Here is an 18,011-nt window from a genome sequence, read left to right on the forward strand (position 1 = left end):
AGTTGTCACCCTCAGTGTTCTGTGTTTAACCTGGGAGCTCGAGTCCAGGTTCCCTCTCTGCTCTTGCACTTCCTCCATTGTTAAAGGATGAGACTGACAGTAACTGAAAGGCAGTATAAGAATTCTCAATGCAAAGAGGTGGCGCTAGAGGTAGGGCATCTGCCTTGCAAACACTACCCAGATGAACCGAGGTTTGATCCCCCAGCATCCCATATGGTCCCCCCAAGCCAGGGGTGATTTCTGAGCGCATAGACAGGAGTAACCCCTGAGCATCACCGGGTGTGGCCAAAAAAAAAAATAGAAATAAAAAAAGAAAGAGAGAGAAAGAAAGAACAGAAAGAAAGAAAGAAAGAAAGAAAGAAAGAAAGAAAGACAGAAAGAAAGAAAGAAAGAAAGAAAGAAAGAAAGAAAGAAAAGAAAGAAAGAAAGAAAGAAAGAAAGAAAGAAAGAAGAAAGAAAGAAAGAAGAAAGAAAGAAAGAAAGAAAGAAAGAAAGAAGGAAGGAAGGAAGGAAGGAAGGAAGGAAGGAAGGAAGGAAGGAAGGAAGGAAGGAAGGAAGGAAGGAAGGAAGGATGGAAGGAAGGATGGAAGGAAGGAAGGAAGTAGGAAGGAAGGAAGGAAGGAAGGAAGAAAAGAAGGAAGGAAGGAAGAAAAGAAGGAAGGAAGGAAGGAAGGAAGGAAGGAAGGAAGGAAAGAAGGAAGGAAAGAAGGAAGGAAGGAAGGAAGGAAAGAAGGAAGGAAGGAAGGAAGGAAGGAAGGAAGGAAGGAAGGAAGGAAGGAAGGAAGGAAGGAAGGAAGGAAGGAAGGAAGGAAGGAAGGAAGGAAGGAAGGAAGGAAGGAAGGAAGAAATCTCAATGCAGAATGCAAAGGGCTCGTAGGGACTTGCTTGAGAAGGATCTTGCTCACCACCCAAGGGATTTGCAGAGGGGGCGATATGATGGTCACAATAACTAATTATACCCTATACCCTCTTAGTAATTTTCCACCAGTGCTTTGACATTCATTATCACCATCTCAACACCAATAGGTGGCATTTTCCCTACTTTAAATATAAGGCCATAGAGTTTCAATGAGATTACATGAAGTCTTGACTGTCCACCCAGAAGCAAAACAGAAAGTTAGACTTCACACACCTGACTTCAGACATCAAAGGTGTGAAATTCCTGCCACAAGATGGACCATCACAGGGGAAAGGGAGAGTAGACATTGTCAGGTGTCAAAGAGGATAGAGAAGGGAAAACTTAATGACCAAAGTGCTTATGTGGTTTTTTGTTTGTTGGTTGGTTGGTTTTGTTTTCTGGGTCACACCGGCAGCCCTCAGGGGTTACTCCTGGCTCTATGCTCATAAAATCGCTCCTGGTAGGCTCGGGGGACCATATGGGATGCCAGGACTCGAACCACCATGCTTCTGCATGCAAGGCAAATGCCCTACCTCCATGCTATATCTCCAGCCCCGTGCTTATGTGTTTGATGAAACTGATAGGGTCACCCTTGCTGAGTGCATACCTGATCCCTAAATGCAGAAGGAAAGCTCAGAAACCCTGAAGAGAGGAAGACAGGGTGATGCGAGAAGAGGAGGCAGAGATTCTTATCACACTGGTTTTATCACTTAATTTTTTTTCTAAAATATTTATTCCATAAAGTCTTTGGGGTTCTAGGATGTGATGGAGCAATAGTACAGCAGGAAGTATGCCTACCTTGAACATGGTCAACCTAGGTTTAATCCCCAGTACCCTATATGGTCCCCTGAGCCCTTCCAGTAATGATGCCTGAATGCAGAGTCAGGAGTAAGCCCTGAATACCACCAGGTGTAGCACCCAAACCAAAATAAAAAAAAAATTTTTTGGACTCTTGTTCAGGGATATGCTTAAGTGGTCCATACCCGGTGCTACATCTGCCATTGAAGTTTGGGATCTAGAGAGGGTAGTAGATTGAGCACATGAGACCACATATATGTATAGCTGGACCCTCAGCCTCTAGCTAATGACATGACCAAGGGCTAGGAAGGCCAGGGAACATCATCTCTCTGAGCACACTAGCAGGAGTGGGTAGCCAATGTGGGAGAAGAGTGAGAGAAATCCTCCAAAAAGGGAACAAAAGATAGGAGAGTGAAGGAGGAGTAAGACTAGGAGGTGGGCCTGCTGCAGACACTGGGGAGCAAATTTTAGGCTTGTGGAATCATGAGTTAATTAAGCACTAAGCAGAGAAAGATCTAGAAGGGGACTGAAAAAAAATGAGGCAAAGGGGTCATAAAGAGTTGTTTTGTTTTTATCACAGCAGCAAGCAGTAATACAGTCTAGCTTACTTCAGGGAATGGGGTGGAGGTGGGATAAGGCAAACGCATTGTTAGTAGATGCTGAAGCATACAACAATAAGCTGTCTTGAGATGGGTTGGACCAAAGATGGTGGTACATATACAGATAGAAGGGTTGACCAGTCATATCCACCATCAAATCTCTCTCCAGGGCTAGTTCTAAGACTGGGTCTTTAGTGATAGACTCTGAGGTGTCAGTGGATCTCCTGGTTCCCTTGTTGGTTAGAAGATAAATAGCTATAATGGCACTCATGCCATAGGACAGATCTTGAGGCAAGAGTAGCATTATCCAGAGGGAAAAAACGTCTCCAAGATATGGGGTAACATTGCCAAAGAAATGAGAAAGAATTTGATCCACCCCTGCCAAAGATAAAAAAAAAAAAATTCAAACATCTACAGATTCTGAAAGAAAGACTGGAGGAGTAGATAGAGAGATAGTTTGGAGGGTAGAGCACTTTCTTTGCAGGCAGCCAAGCTGGGTTAGATCCTGGGCAACAGGATCTATGTCAACATGATCATATATAACATATAACATAAATCATGGGCAGCATGATCATATGATCCCCTAAGCCTACTAGGGGTGATTACTGAGCACAAAGCCAGGACCACCAGGTGTGACCACCAATAGAATAGAACAAAGAGTCATCAAGAGCAAATCAAAGTAAGTAAGCCATCAAATTACCCCAGATAGGTCCCTCTCTGAGCTGAAAATGTGTGGCCTTCTCAGAAAAGGGACAGGGAACTTTGAACTGGAAATACTCCATGGTTACTCCTGGCCTTTTAGAATTCAAATGCAGAATTTGAGATTTGCTCAGCTTCCATAAACCTCTGAGCCAATTCCATATCACTCACACACACACACACACACACACACACACACACACACACACACACTGCATTTGACTGATTCTTTTTCTCTAAACAAATATAACAAATATAATGCTGCACTTTACTTTGGAATATAAAGAACCTTAAGAATTTATTTTTTTTTAGGGGCCGGGAAGGTGGTGCTACAGGTAAGGTGTCTGCCTTGCAAGCCCTAGCATAGGATGGACCGCGGTGCGATCCCCCAGCGTCCCATATGGTCCCCCCAAGCCAGAGGCGATTTCTGAGCGCATAGCCAGGAGTAACCCCTAAGCGTCAAACGGGTGTGGCCCAAAAAACAAAAAAAAAGGTATTTATTTTTTAATAATCAAACATCTTTTCGTAAAAAAAATTCACAATACAATCAAATATAAGATTTCAAGAGAGGATTCACTTAAAATGATTTTATGTTAGCTCTATCCAGGAAAAAAGATCTCTGAGTCAATAATCTATAAAATATATATGGTACCTTTTGTGCGTTTTTTTTTTCACAATACAATTGTTTATTTTACCAAAGATATAAAGTGATGCATCATTGGGTTTCAGTTATGCAATGTATACAACTCTTCACCAGTGCATATTTCCAACCAACAAATGTCCCTAGTTTCCCTCCCAACATCCTCCCAGATTGTTGTTTTTTTTTTAATATAAAATCTTTATTTAAGCACCATGATAATAAGCATGATTGTGGTTGGATTTCAGTCATAAATAGAACACCCCCCCTCACCAAAGCAGCATTCCCACCACCAATGCCCCTCTTCCTTCTTCCACACCCCTCCTGTATTTGAGACAGGCATTCTACTTCTCTCACTCATTGACATTGTCATGATAGTTGTTAATGTAGTTATTTTCCTGATCTTGCTCTGTCTTTGGAACCTCTCCTAAAACTTAGAAGCAATAAAAGCACATTAAAGGATGTGACATTGGGTAAGAGAGGAATAGGTGCCACCAAATGTGGCCCTAGTGGTACCTGAGCACTGTTAGAGTGACCCTGGTGACCCCTGTACCCCATTCTCAAGTCTCAGCATTGAGCCATCCAACCAATTAGCCAAGTATCACTAGGGGTATTCACCGAACCCCTGAACTTGGAAACTCCCCCAAAGAAAAAAAGTTTCCTTGAAATTGTGGATGTTGGATGTAAATAGACACTGGTGAAGGGATTTGTGTCCAACATTATAAACCTGAACTTAATTAAGAATAACTTTATAAATCATGGTGCCAAGAGTGAGAGAGAGAATTTGTGCCTGATAATATAGTTATCCTGTGATTTTTTTTAAAAAGTGTTTCACAGGGCCCGGAGAGATAGCACAGCGGTGTTTGCCTTGCAAGCAGCTGATCCAGGACCAAAGGTGGTTGGTTCAAATCCCGGTGTCCCATATGGTCCCCCGTGCCTGCCAGGAGCTATTTCTGAGCAGACAGCCAGGAGTAACCCCTGAGCAACACCGGGTGTGGCCCAAAAACCAAAAAAAAAAAAAAAAAAAAAAAGTGTTTCACAGTGGTTCACATAGGAATGATCTATGAAACGCAATAAATACTCAGAGTTAGAATTAGGCCTGAAAGCGTTAAGTTCCTCTCCTTCCCCAAAACTAAAAACAGAAGAATCTATATTCCTCCAGCCCAATGGAAGTCGTGATCTTCTTGTTGATTCCCTTTTTCTGTTTTCTAGTCTTTTCTATTGCTTCATTCATATCTGCACATACAGGTAAACTCTCCTTTCATCAGCAAGCTCTGGACGCTGAAAAAAATATGAAATAAATTTAGTACTGCAGGAAATCTTCTGGGCAGACAGGAAGAGGAGAGCCAGCACCCTGTGACCATGGAGATGGTTGGCAATCAGCAAACCAAGGCCCCCATCTTCCTTCCTTTTCTGGCCATCCAAGAACGGTTGGTTTAGAAACCCTGCGCCCACAGACTAATTCCATCAACAGCTGCATAGCAACCAGGATTAATATGTACAAACCCAGCCATCAAAGCTACTCATGCCCTGCTTATCAAAACCACAGTTATGACAGCAGGCACACCAGGCTTTGTTTTTTTATTTCCCTTCCAGAACAGGGCAAACTTGATATCCTGAACGACTTTCTCCACTGAAATGAAAACACTGATAAAAATGTATAAATCAGTCACACACACGCATACACACACACACACACACACACACACACACACACACACCACACTTAGCATAAAGATAGAGGATCTTTCAAAGAGACAAAAATAAAGTGAATCAAGAATCTCTGTGGAGCAGCAGGTGCCAAAGTCACTTTCTGTACCCAGTTTTTGCCTTAAAGGTTTGGGGCTCATGGTATAGTCTGAAATACCACAAAGCTAGGGAGTCTTTGAGGAGACCCCACCCCAATCAGGTGGCCCTTTGCAAAAGTCACTATTTCAAGGTAAGAGTAGGCAAGAAATAAAACATTTTGAGATTGAAGAAAGCAGGCGTGTACGTTTCTTAATCTTGGTGTTGGTGAAAGGAACTTAAAGTGAGTGTTTAAGTGGGTTTGTTTATGAATTAAAAGTCTTAGTAGGGGCCAAAACAATAGTACATGGAATAAGGTGTTTGCCTTGCACAGAGCAAACTCGAGTTAGAGCACTGGCATTTCATCTGGACCCCCAAGACTGCCAGGAGTTAACCCTGAGCATGGCCAGGTGTGGCTACTAAACAAAACAAAATAAAATAAAACAAAACACAAATAAGTTGGTGTAAATGTTCTTTGGAAGGACAAACCCTCAGTTTGCTGTTAAAGAATTTTCAATTCTGAAAGAAAGAAAGAAAAAGAAAAGAAAGAAAGAAAGAAGAAAAAAGAAAGAAAGAAAGAAGGAAGAAGGAGGAAGGAAGGAAGGAAGGAAGGAAGGAAGGAAGGAAGGAAGGAAGGAAGGAAGGAAGGAAGGAAGGAAGGAAGGAAGGAAGGAAGGAAGGAAGGAAGGAAGGAAGGAAGGAAGGAAGGAAGGAAGAAGGAAGAAGGAAGGAAGAAGAAGAAAGAAAGAAGGAAGAAGAAAAGAAGAGAAAGAAAGAAAGAAAGAAAAAGAAAGAAAGAAAAGAAAGAAAGAAAGAAGAAAAGAAAGAAAGAAAGAAAGAAAGAAAGAAAGAAAGAAGAAAGAAAGAAGAAAGAAGAAAGAAAGAAAGAAAGAAAGAAAGAAAGAAAGAAAGAAAGAAAGAAAGAAAGAAAGAAAGAAAGAAAGAAAGAAAGAAAGAAAGAAAGAAAGAAAGAAAGAAAGAAAGAAAGAAAGAAAACTTTTTAGTACACCAGGAACAAGATCTAAAGATACTAATATTAACAAACAAATGTTATTGGAAACACAATCAGTTATGAAGAGAGCTCAAATATGGAGTGTGAGATCTAGAACAAAGCTTTTCTACAACTCACTTTTGTGTGTTTTCTCCTCTCTCCAAACGCAAACCCTCCATCTGTTTCTTCAGAGATTTTTTGTGCTTGCTTGGCTTCTTTTCAGCCTCTCTTCTCTGCGGGCACCTTCCCCAAGGACTACAAACATTCGAATTCTCTCATTAAGAAAGGAAGGAAAGAAAGATAAAAAAGATAGCTCGCTTCTTTCCTTCTGGCTCCTTCATTTTACAACTGAGAATATTTTTTAATTGAGGAAACAAGGACTTATAAAAGTGTAACTATTTCTAAATTGTAGGGGTCTAGTGTGACCCTTCCACAGAGCCAATCCCTACCAGGTCCCCTTCTCTTTTGGCAATCTCAATTCTTTGGTCAGTCGAAGTGCTTTTTCTCGTTGAATATCATCTATTTCCTTGTTTTGGTTCATTATACACCACATCTGATAGCATCTGTAAGAGCATCTGTTAAGTTGTCTTGTTCTTTCTTGAGAGCTTATATGTCTAGACATCCCTTTTAACCCTTCCCTTCTCAAATTTAGCTATGACACGCATTTCCAGTTGTTCTAAAAACATCATAGTGCCAACACCCAGCAAACTGTTTTATCCCCCCCCCCCCAATCACTGCTGAAGCTTCTCTGTAGAACTTCTCTCTGTACAGAAAAATCCTCCTGCAAGTTTTGTGTCTCACTTTCTTCTAATTTTTCTCTTCCCTCTGGCATCATTTCCTCCAGTCTCCTGGGAGGGTTCATTACTGCGCATTGCCTCTAATCAATCCATAAAAGCCTGTTTTGAAGTTTTTGTCCTCAACACTTCACGTTCGTCCTGATCATTGCTTTCTTTCTCATGGCTTAAAAAAAAAGCCTCTTCTGTCTGGGTCATGAATATGAAGGGTCTTTATAGAGCTGCCTCCAACTGAAAGAGCTTTAAAAAGTCTGTTCCCAAGTCTTCAAAATCTCTGTATATTTCTTCCTAAGCGTAAATTACTGAAAATATGACTGTGATAAAGATGCCTTCACAAGCTACCTTTAACTCATCTTAAATCAGATAATGGAACATTTTCCAGAGTCTAGAAATCTTCTGGGCATTGAGAATTGTAGATATTGAGAAAGTAAGTGACTATAATAAGTTAAAAGGGCTCTAATATCATGTAAAATCAAAGAAATACCAGATAAGGTTGTCGACTCGAATTGCTGATTAGAAATTGCTTTTATAGTTAGGTATTTTTAAATTGATTGCCATTGCTATATGAACTTCTATCCTCACCTGCTTATTTGCTTAAATAAGTTTTACAGCATTAATATCAAGGAATGAAAAATATTAAGGAAATTTATGCTGTTATTGTGTTGTCTGGTAATGGGTAATATCCATTCACGATAACATGAAAAGATTTCTCAACTCACCCATCTCATTAAGAGGTGCTTTTCCAGTAATATTTTGCTTTTACCTGTAATGATTTTATTTACTTAAAATAATTTTGTTATGTTAATCTCCTTGGCACTGATAATATAATAACACAATCTAGAAAAATTAATTAACTCTCAGTCTTGTTCTCAAGGGGAAATATTTAATTGCTTTTAATAAGCATACAGTGATGTTTTTCAGAGAACTGAAAAAGGACATTCAAGAAGAATTTTTCAAACATGAAAATATATTACTCTAAGGTAAGCAATAGCATAGTGCTAGGGTGTTTGCCTTGCACACGGCTGACCCAGGATGGACGGTAGTTCAATTCCCGGCATCCCATATGGTCCTCCAAGCCAGGAGCAATTTCTCAGCGCAGTGCCAGGAGTAACTCCTAAGCATCACTGAGTGTGGCCCAAAAACCAAAAAAAAGGGAAAAAAAAGATAATATTTCATAGGAAAAATACAATTTGAAATACAAGTTTAAGAATAAAAAGGAAAACTCACTGTGATTTCATCACATTAAAAGGGAGCTGACTTGCTTATGTCTTCTTTTTTGTTGTTTTTTGTTTTTGTTTTTGTTTTTTGTTTGTTTGGGGGCCACACCGGTGTTGCTCAGGGGTTACTCCTGGCTGTCTACTCAGAAATAGCTCCTGACAGGCACGGGGGACCATATGGGACACCGGGATTCGAACCAACCACCTTTGGTCCTGGATTGGCTGCTTGCATGGCAAACGCCGCTGTGCTATCTCTCTGGGCCCTTGCTTATGTCTTCTTTCAAAAGAATGAGAATAGAGCTTTTTTTTTTTAACATCTAGAGGTGGGTTTCTTGTTTCTTCTTCAGCTGCTCAAAAATCTCCTGCGAACAGGTTTGCATCCTCTTGGCCTTTCTTTCTCAGATTTACAAATGTATTATAGCTTCAAGCAGCATGTCAGAGTTTATGGTAGGAAAACAGGAAAGGAAGCATAGCCAGTGACAAATGAACCTTTTATCAAGACAATCAGATTTTCTAGAAACCTTCCGTATAAATGTCCACATAAATCCCATTCATCAGAGCTGTATCATGCTCTAGATACAAAGGTACTCATAAGTATGTAGCCTTCATATCATCTACATTGGATCCAGGACTGGTGGAGGTCAACTCATCTATGGCTTACATAACATTTTCCCCCAAACCTACTCCAACTTCTGCTATCTTCCCTTAACTCTGGTCTTGACCTGCATATTTACCCAAGTGAGTAGTCAAGACACCAATTTTCCTTGTATTCAATTCCTTCTATTTCTCTTATCTCATCCGCCTTGAACTTCTATCAAATCCTTGACTAGCTCTCAAGTCTAAATCTTCTTCCAATAGTCAATGTTATGTCTTAGCTGTACTAATTTCATAATGAGATTACTAATCTGTAGTATCTCATAATGAGTCTTAAATCTTAATTTCAAACCATCCTTTCCTAATGGTCCTAGCTTGACCATTATAAAATTAGATCCCTGGGACTAGAGAGAGTGAGTAGAGTGCCTTGCATGTGGGCAACACAGGTTTGATCCCCACCTTTATATTGTTCCCCCCAAATCCACCATTGATTCCTGAGTGTAGAGCCAAGGGTCATCCCTGAGCATTGTCAGGTGTGCCCTCTCCCTAAAAAAATTGAAATGTAATCATTTTACACATTATATCTTTTGAATGGCTTACATCATATCTAGCTTAAAGGTTAAATACCTCTCTGTGCCTTTTTGGTTTTGGTTTGGTTTTTTGGTTTACAACCGGTGGAGCTCAGGGGTTACTCCTAACTCTATGCTCAGGAATCGCTCCGGAGAGATAGCACAGTGGTAGGGTGTTTGTCTTGCACGCAACCAATCCAGGATGGAGGTGATTCAAATCCTGGCATCCCATATGGTCCCCCGAGCCTTCCAGGGGCGATTTCTGAGCAAAGACCTAGGAGTAACCCCTGAGCACTGCTGGGTGTGACCCCAAAACAAAAGAAATCGCTCCTGGCAGGTTCAGGGGATTTTATGGGATGCCAGGAATCGAACTGGGATCCGTTTTGGGTTGGTCATGTGCAAGGCAAACATCCTACCTCTGTGCTATTGCTCCAGCCTCTCTTTGTGCCATTTAATGTATAACTGACTTCATGCAATGAAGGACACTTGAAAGTGGCATTCATTAGCATGCCTCTGTCTGTCAGGGTTCAATTCCTCTAAGGCACAATATGGTAGAGAAGTGTATGCTCAAAATCTTAATGTGCCATGCTGAGAAGGCAACCATCTGTATCTAACACATATGAGCTAAAGTCGTAATGTGAAAGAACAAAAATTGATATGTTATACTAGAGTTTCTATTTCTAGAAAGTACAGCATATATGAGCTCTAAGTGTATTTTGTTTTTACATGCATAAAATACAATATATTTAAAGTGAAACAGCTTTGCTGCTCATCTCCTGCAGGGATTTATTGAAAATGCCTCCATGTACTAAACACTAGTTCTTAATTTAGTTCTTTTCTTTTATCTTAGAGCAGAGATGACAAAGAGCAGCGTTTGAAGCAAAAACTTTGCTTTCTGTGCATATCTAATGACTTCTATCTCCGTCTTTATTTTACAATTTAAATCCCTAGCATATTCCAAAGATCGACACTTGTGTGTTTCTGTCTTCTATTCGTTTCCACGAGTAACTGGATATTTTAAAAAGAACTCCAAAGACACCAATGTAGGCCAAAATGACAACATAGTGAAATTCACTGTCAGTAGTGCCAGTATTATAATAGCTGATATTACATAGAACTTACTCTGTGCTGGGGCCAGAGTGGTGGCGCAGTGGTAGGGCATTTGCCTTGCACGCAGCTGACCAGCTGTCCTAGGTTGGACCGTGATTCAATCCCCAGTGTCCCAAATGATCCTCCAAGCCAGGGGCAATTTCTGAGCGCATAACCAGGAGTAATCCCTGAGCGTCACCGGGTATAGCCCAAAAACAAAAAAAAAAGAAAAAGAAAAAGAAAAAGAAAAGGGGCCAGAGAGATAGCATGGAAGTAAGGCATTTTCCTTGCATGCAGAAGGTCAGTGGTTCGAATCCCGGCATCCCATATGGTCCCCTGAGCCTGTCATGAGCAATTTTTGAGCATAGAGCCAGGAGTAACCCCTGAGTGCTGCCGGGTGTGATCTCCCCAAAAAAATAATAATAAAAGAAAAAAGAAAAAAAAGAAAAGTACTCTGTGCCCTGTTCTATACACTTCATGAAGTCTCATTTCCTAATCTTCACACTTCTAGAAAGTAGGTATTACTAACTCAGTTTTGCTCTTGAGGAATTTGAGGGCCAAGGACAGGGGTAGATTTTTGGGGGGGTATTAGGGAGAACGGTGTCTCCAGAGCATGGCTCAGGGACCCCTGGAGGCCACTCAGACAGCAGGGCCTGAAGTTGTAATGGTGCTCAGGACCCGCTGAGGACCATTAGGATTTCCTAGGTTCTGCTTAGGGACCTCCAAGGCAACATCTTGTGATATCCAGGGGTGCCATATAGTGCAGGGGACTGATCCCATACATGTAGGAGTGCACCCTAATATTTGTAAGCCCCCAAAGATTATTTTGACCTGAAATTCGAACCCTGGTACCTTTTGAAGTCATTTTCCTCCCACTGCCACCTTCAGGCCTCCAGTTGGCTGGCTCCAGCTAGCATCCTGTTTCCCAGGACACCTTTCTCTCCTGTCTTGGGACTTTGCATACCTGCAGGATTGCTTTGCATGGGCCCTTCCTGCCCCAGGCCCATGCTTCCAGGGCAGAGAGGGTCTTCACAAAGCATTCCCCACCTCAGTCTACGTACCTGAGTCTCCTGGCCTTCCCGTTATTTGTTTACACCTTCTTATTATTTGCTTACCTTGTTATTTGCTTCCTAGGATTTGCTCCTGAAGGTGCTACCAGGCCCTGCTGGCTGCTCATTGGGGAGTCCCAGAGTTGCTACTACGCCTGGCTTAGAATAGGCACTTTAGAGTTGTACTGAATTAATGCAGAGGCGGCCTAGATTTTATACATCCTAGTCGCCCCCATACTGTCTGGCACAACATATTGCTGATCCCCGAAAAGGGAAAGGGAGCAAAGGGAGCCCCGGCTTCCCCCCAGCAGTCGCCTAACTTCATGAAGCAAAACAGAAACGGGCCCCTTTGCTCCTGTCGCCTCGTCCAGCCCTTGCACAGCCCCAGCAGCCTGCAGGCCCCCCGGGAGTGGGACCCCGGTGAGCTCTGGGTGGGCTGTGGAGCATTCTCCCAGTTCTGGCCTATTAAGGTTAAACGTCCTCGGAGGAGAGGAGGGGGACTGGGGTGGGGTTGGAGGGAATCGGTGCTGGCTTTCAGGGTGCAAGGACCTGCAGCCCTAGCAGCCAGGGAGATGCTCCTCAGCCATTGTTATTGACTGGCATGGTATTTCATTGTATGGCATGGCATGGCATGGAATTGCATGACATGCCATGGCATGGCATTGCATGGCCGCAGGCCTTCAAGAACTCCACACCGGGGGCCTGTGCACCGGTTCTTGGGGTCCCAGCGAATGCCCCTTCCAGGCAGGGGCTTTCTGGGGGCGTCGCTCTGCAGCAGGAGGCAAGCAGGCAGGCAGCCCCAGTTTCCAGCCAGGAGGACAGACACAGGTCGGGAAGCTCTAGCAGCAGCTCCTGGATGTCCACCCCTGAGTAACAAGACAGCTGGGGGACCCTCCAGGCCCCACCCCAAGACCCTAAAATCCTGACCCTTCCCCAGCCCAGTCTTGGCCAGGATAGCTCGAAGCCACGCCCCCTTTCTTAACTCCGCCCCCAGAGAGCCTTGACCCCGCCCACACAACGCCTCTTACGCTTAGCTCCACCCACGCCACGCCCTTATGCGACGTGACCACGCCCGCAGCGTGCCTCCGCTCCCGGCTTGCGCTTTGGCCACGCCCGAAACCACATGGGCCACGCCTTCGTCCCGCCCCTTAGTCGTTGTCCACGCCCACAGCCCTCCCGGATTCCGCCCGTGTGCTTTGGCCACGCCCACAGCTCTCCTCCGCCCCGTCTTGCGCTTTGGCCACGCCCACGGTTCCCTAAAGCCACGCCCATACACGCCTCTGCTTCGGCGTGCGCTTTGGCCCCGCCCACCAACTACCGGAGCCCCGCCCTGCGCTTTGGTCACGCCCACTCTATGACCCGCCCGGTGTGTTGGCTACGCCCCCTCCGCCCCGTCCTCGAGCCTTGGCCACGCCCACTTCTCGAAGCCCGCCCTTGTGGCTCGTCCAGGATATGGCCACGCCCACTCCCCGGAACCCGTCCTTGCCATTGGTTACGCCTCCGTCTGTCCTCGCGCGTGGACACGCCCACACCACGCCCCGAGTCCTAGCCACGCCCCTCCCGCTGGCTCCAGCTGCTCCCGGGCTCTGACCGCGCGGGCCTGGGGATCGGGAGCCTGCTGCTGGCGCCGCAGCAGCCACTGCAGCAGCATGGGGCGCTTCCGAGGCGGCCTGCGCTGCATCAAATACCTGCTGCTCGGCTTCAACCTGCTCTTCTGGGTAAGAAGCGGAGCCCCGAGGTCCTGGGGGGCGTGTGCCGGGGTTTTGGGGGCGAAGTTGGGTCCCCCAGGGGAGGTGCCCCAAAGCCCTGGCTGGCTCCAACTGCCTGGGGCTAATCTCCAAAAGGCCGAGGTGAGACTCCGGCAGGCAGACAAAGAGCGGGGAGGAGAGCATGGGGCGCAGAAGCACCGCAGGAGGAGGAGAAAGCCTTGAGCAGGAGGGCAGACTTCCTCCTTGCAGAAGAACATCGGGCAGGGTTTCTTTCCAGCTGTTAGCACCCCCAAATGCAGGGGATGCCGTGCCCACCTCTTGGGCTGTCGGCTCTTTGCAACTGGCATGCATATACGCACACCCTCTTGCCCAGATTTTCCTCTGGTCCTGGGCCTGGGTGCTTGTGCAGGGCGGCATGGCATGCCGATGTGTGGTTGGCAGCCCCTGGCTTCACTGGGTTTATTTTAGAGATCCTGGATAGATAGGAATGAAATTATGTCTGTAGGGAGAAGGGGTTGCTCTTGCTCTGTGTCTGGGGGGGTATGTGGCCCAAGGGGTGGGCTCTTCTGAGAGGGATAGGGGAGGTGGGGCTCCCCAAAGGGGCAGCAGAGCATGCACCCACCCACCCCACCAACCCTTCCCCCTTCATTCACGACATGCTAGTGGTTCCAGAGGTGACCTCATTCAACTTTGCAGGATTTTATTAGAAGGCATACATCCCAAGATCTAGGGTTCCTGGAGAGAGAGAGGACCATGACCCTGATCTTTTGTATTTCTAGGGATCCCTTAGGGCCTTAACATCCCTAGATCCTTGTCTCAGACCCTGGGCTTTCTAAAAATGTTCTTGTCTGCATTGTCTGCTGGGATTTTTCTCAGCCTGTGGAACTGCTCAGAGACCCTGGGGGAACCCAATCTCTTGCTGTGTTCAAGAGGTTCTTAAATGTGGGAGAAGCAACAAAGATGGACAGGAGGTATTTTTTTAGTCTGTTCTAGGAAATTATTTCTCTGCCCATGACTGCAAGTAATTCATTATGGAATGATAAGCCCTGCCGGTGTTGCCAACCCATAAGCCCAGGTGTATAGGTAATGATGCCAGTTACTCCCAGCCCTCACAGGCCAGATGATCATTTCCATGGCATTGTCACCCAGGTAAAAGGTGACAGTCCCCAGATTTTAGAGAACCCGCTGTGACTTTTGCAGACTAGAGTGAGGGAGTTTCTAAAGGCACCCTGTGTGCTGTTTTGCATCTTCTAACTTAAAAGCTTTTCTTTATAAACATCATCCTTCATTCTCGCTGTGTACGTACCCCCTGAGAAGTTTTGTGTTAGCTTGAGGATTCCTTCTTGGGCTGGACTCCATGCTTCTTTAGGGCCTCGTGTGGCGCCCAGTTTCCAGAGAGAATGGGTCATTTATTGAATCGTTGAATTATTGAATCATTGTGGTAGGGACAGTGGCATTGCCTTGCATGCATGATTAGAGTTAATCTTTACATAGTTCCAGTTATCATGCTATTATTATCACCCTTTTTGCAAAGAAGAAAATGGTCTCAAATAGGTCAGTTTACCCAAGGTAACACAGCTAGTGAATGGAGAGGTAAGTGGAACATTCCTTTTTTTTGTTTGTTTTTGTTTTTGGTTTGTTTTGTTTTTGGTTTTTGGGCTACACCCGGCCGGTGCTCAGAGTTACTCCTGGCTGTCTGCTCAGAAATAGCTCCTGGCAGGCACAGGGGACCATATGGGACACCGGGATTCGAACCAACCACCTTAGGTCCTGGATCAGCTGCTTGTAAGGCAGACACTGCTGTGCTATCTCTCCGGGCCCGTAAGTGGAACATTCCTAACCATGGTGGTCCATTGTGCCACCAGTGGCTATGGAAGTGGAGTTCGGATCAGCAGGTTCCAGCCTCTCCTGGGGAAAGCCAGAAATGCAGAAGCTCCATGGCCTGCTGAGTTGAAAATTCAAGACCTGGTAACCTATTTTAACAAACCCTCTGGGTAATCCTGATGCGTGCTTGGTCTAAGAACCACTGGTTAGCAGTTCTGAAACAAGTCTTGGAAAGATTGTGTGTCCCTAAGTATGAAGAACATGACTTCCAAATATAAAGCAATATTTGAGGAGCTGTTGTTCTAATCTTGTTGAGGAAGAGGCCCAATGCCCATAGAACAATATTATCCAACAACAGATGCTTCAAGGGAAAGAAAGGTACAAGGAATAAATATTTGACAAATAAATATTTGAAACCCATCTTATTTTAATGGGGTTCGGTGTGAAGGCATACAAAGAACGGATCGCAGCACTAATAAGGAATGAGGGATGTTCTCTTAAAAAGGGAATATTTAGGCAGAGCCTCCCAGTACTAGTAGAAAGGGGGTGAGCGAAGACTGGAGGTGAACAAAGTTGTGTAAGATACCTTTAGCACCATAGGATAAGGGTGGAACTTACCTGACAGGGTACCAGGCTTCAGGACCAAAGCAGGATGGCCTTGAGCAAATTATTCTTCCTTGTGACCTGTTTTCTCAGCCAACTATTAGAGTAAAAGAATTAATGAGAAGACTAGAAGGTGGTGTCGGAGCAGTGGCGCAGCAGTGGGGCGTTTGCCTTGCATGTGGCTGACCTAGGACAGACCAAGGTTCGATCCCTGGTGTCCTATATGGTCCCCAAGCCAGGAGTGATTTCTGAGTGCATAGCCAGGAGTAACCCCTGAGCATCACCAAAAAAAAAAAATACTAGAAGGAACACTCTAGTGTCTGAGCATACTTTCCTATGAAGCTAGCATGCAGTGGCCAGAACTGTTCACCATACATAGAATTATGAAGTCCCAAATACACCAGAGGCATGCAGCAACTCTTAGCATTCTCTCCCTGCAGCAATGCATGCTGGCAAAGGGAATTTTATTAGCCCAGAAACTTGTAGCTTATTTTTCCTTTGAGGGTCTCTACATAAAAGCTTCAGAATTATGGGCACCCTTCTCTTCCCATGTACACGCTAGAAACATAACCTCTTTTTTGTTTGTTTGTTTTATTCATTTATTGTGGTGCAATAAAAAATACAGCAATGCTCAAGGACTGCTTCTGGGCCTTTGTACTCAGGAATCACTGATTTTCTTCCTGCTGTTTCCCTGACTATCTCCAGCACTTAGAATGGTGCCTGACAGATAAGAGACACTGCCCACAGCTCTATACCTGAAGCTTAGAGAACTTGATATGTGACTCCCCAAAAAGCACTTTTGTGTCAAGACTGAGACCAGGTCTTCCTGTCCCTTCCCTATCAATCTGTTCTTTGTTAATGCCCAAAACCAAAAATCCCTAAATGGGTCTTTCTCCCACCTATGGGTGCTGCAACCTCAAGGAAACTAGCCACTGGAATATGATCCTGTTTATTCTAGGGGGAAACCATTGTTGGGGATACATTATCTAGGTTTCTGCCATGCCTGTAATAAAGTGGACCCATTTCCACAGGAGCCCCACCCTAGTTTCTGGAGTTGTTTTTTCCTGGCTGGAAGGACTATGTGAAGGGGTTAGGGGAGAGGTGGCAAGTCAGCTTTGCTGAAGAACCAACTTCAGCTGGGGCCTGAAAAGTGATGTTTACACCCCAACTAGTCCCACTAGGTGACAACACTTCCTTTTTGGTTAGGAACTCCCCAAAAGACAGGCACCAGCGGGGGTGGGGTGTTTTGGGGACAGTTTGTCCCTGAGTGATGAATGATGGGGCATTTAACGAATCAACTTGCAACCTTAGCAATGTGGCTGAAGTTCCCTTGGGCTATGTTATGATTTTATAAACATTCAACCAGATCCTACCTGCTGCCAAGCACAGTGCCGGCTGGCCCGGGGCTGCCAATGGAGACTCACTGTTTAGTTTTTCAAAAAGCAAAAGTAAAACCCATTCAACTCTCTTTCTTTGGTTCTCATGGTTGAAGGCTATTGGGAAGCCCCTTTCAATATATCACCTCTAAATTCAGATGGCACTGTTCTGTCTTTTTGCAAAGACACCTTTCTTTCCCGCCCCACCTCGGTTGCATAGCAATATAAATAAAACACTTCAGTTCCCCAAGCCACGTGGGATGGGCTAAAGAAAAACCCGGCACTGTTTATTTCTTGGTTTATTGTTGTCTGTTCAGCTTTTTCCTAGCATTGTGCTACCCAGAGCTGTTCGGGGGTACAACCCACAGGAAACAGGGGTGTTGCCTGCTGAAAGCCAGTCGCCATATATGGCATGTTTGAAGTTTTAGGGCTGGTTTGTAGGTACTCTCCTTCCCTTCTCCCCCAGTAGTAAGGCAGCAGCTCTGGGTTTTCAGGGTGAGGTTGAACAGGTGGCTTTGAGAATAAATGATCTTTGACTCAACTTTCCTTCCCCAACTTACTGCAAGTCGCTGCAGAACTGAAACCTGTCTGGATAACAGGCTGGAAAAAAATAGTATGAGGGGCTTGAGATGGGGTTCAGTGGTAAAAGTTTATGCCTTGCATGCTTGAAGACCAGGGTATGTTCCCCCCAATCTCTCCTCTCTCTTCTCTCTCTCTCTCTCTCTCTCTCTCTCTCTCTCTCTCTCTCTCTCACACACACACACACACACACACACCTTA

The 18,011-nt window shown here is 44.8% G+C and overlaps 1 protein-coding gene across 1 annotated transcript in view; it reads left to right on the forward strand.

The window, feature by feature from the left end:
- Positions 1-13,291: 13,291 nt before the first annotated feature.
- TSPAN2 (tetraspanin 2) overlaps positions 13,292-18,011 on the forward strand; it is a 44,042-nt gene continuing 39,322 nt past the window's right edge. The window contains exon 1 of the mRNA XM_049765806.1: positions 13,292-13,437. Within this exon, the coding sequence (XP_049621763.1) occupies positions 13,369-13,437 (69 nt within the window). The 5' untranslated portion in view covers positions 13,292-13,368. The remainder of the gene's footprint in view (positions 13,438-18,011) is intronic.

The sequence above is a fragment of the Suncus etruscus genome, chromosome 19 (genome assembly GCF_024139225.1).
Source record: "Suncus etruscus isolate mSunEtr1 chromosome 19, mSunEtr1.pri.cur, whole genome shotgun sequence".
In the NCBI taxonomy this organism is placed as follows: Eukaryota; Metazoa; Chordata; class Mammalia; order Eulipotyphla; family Soricidae; genus Suncus; species Suncus etruscus.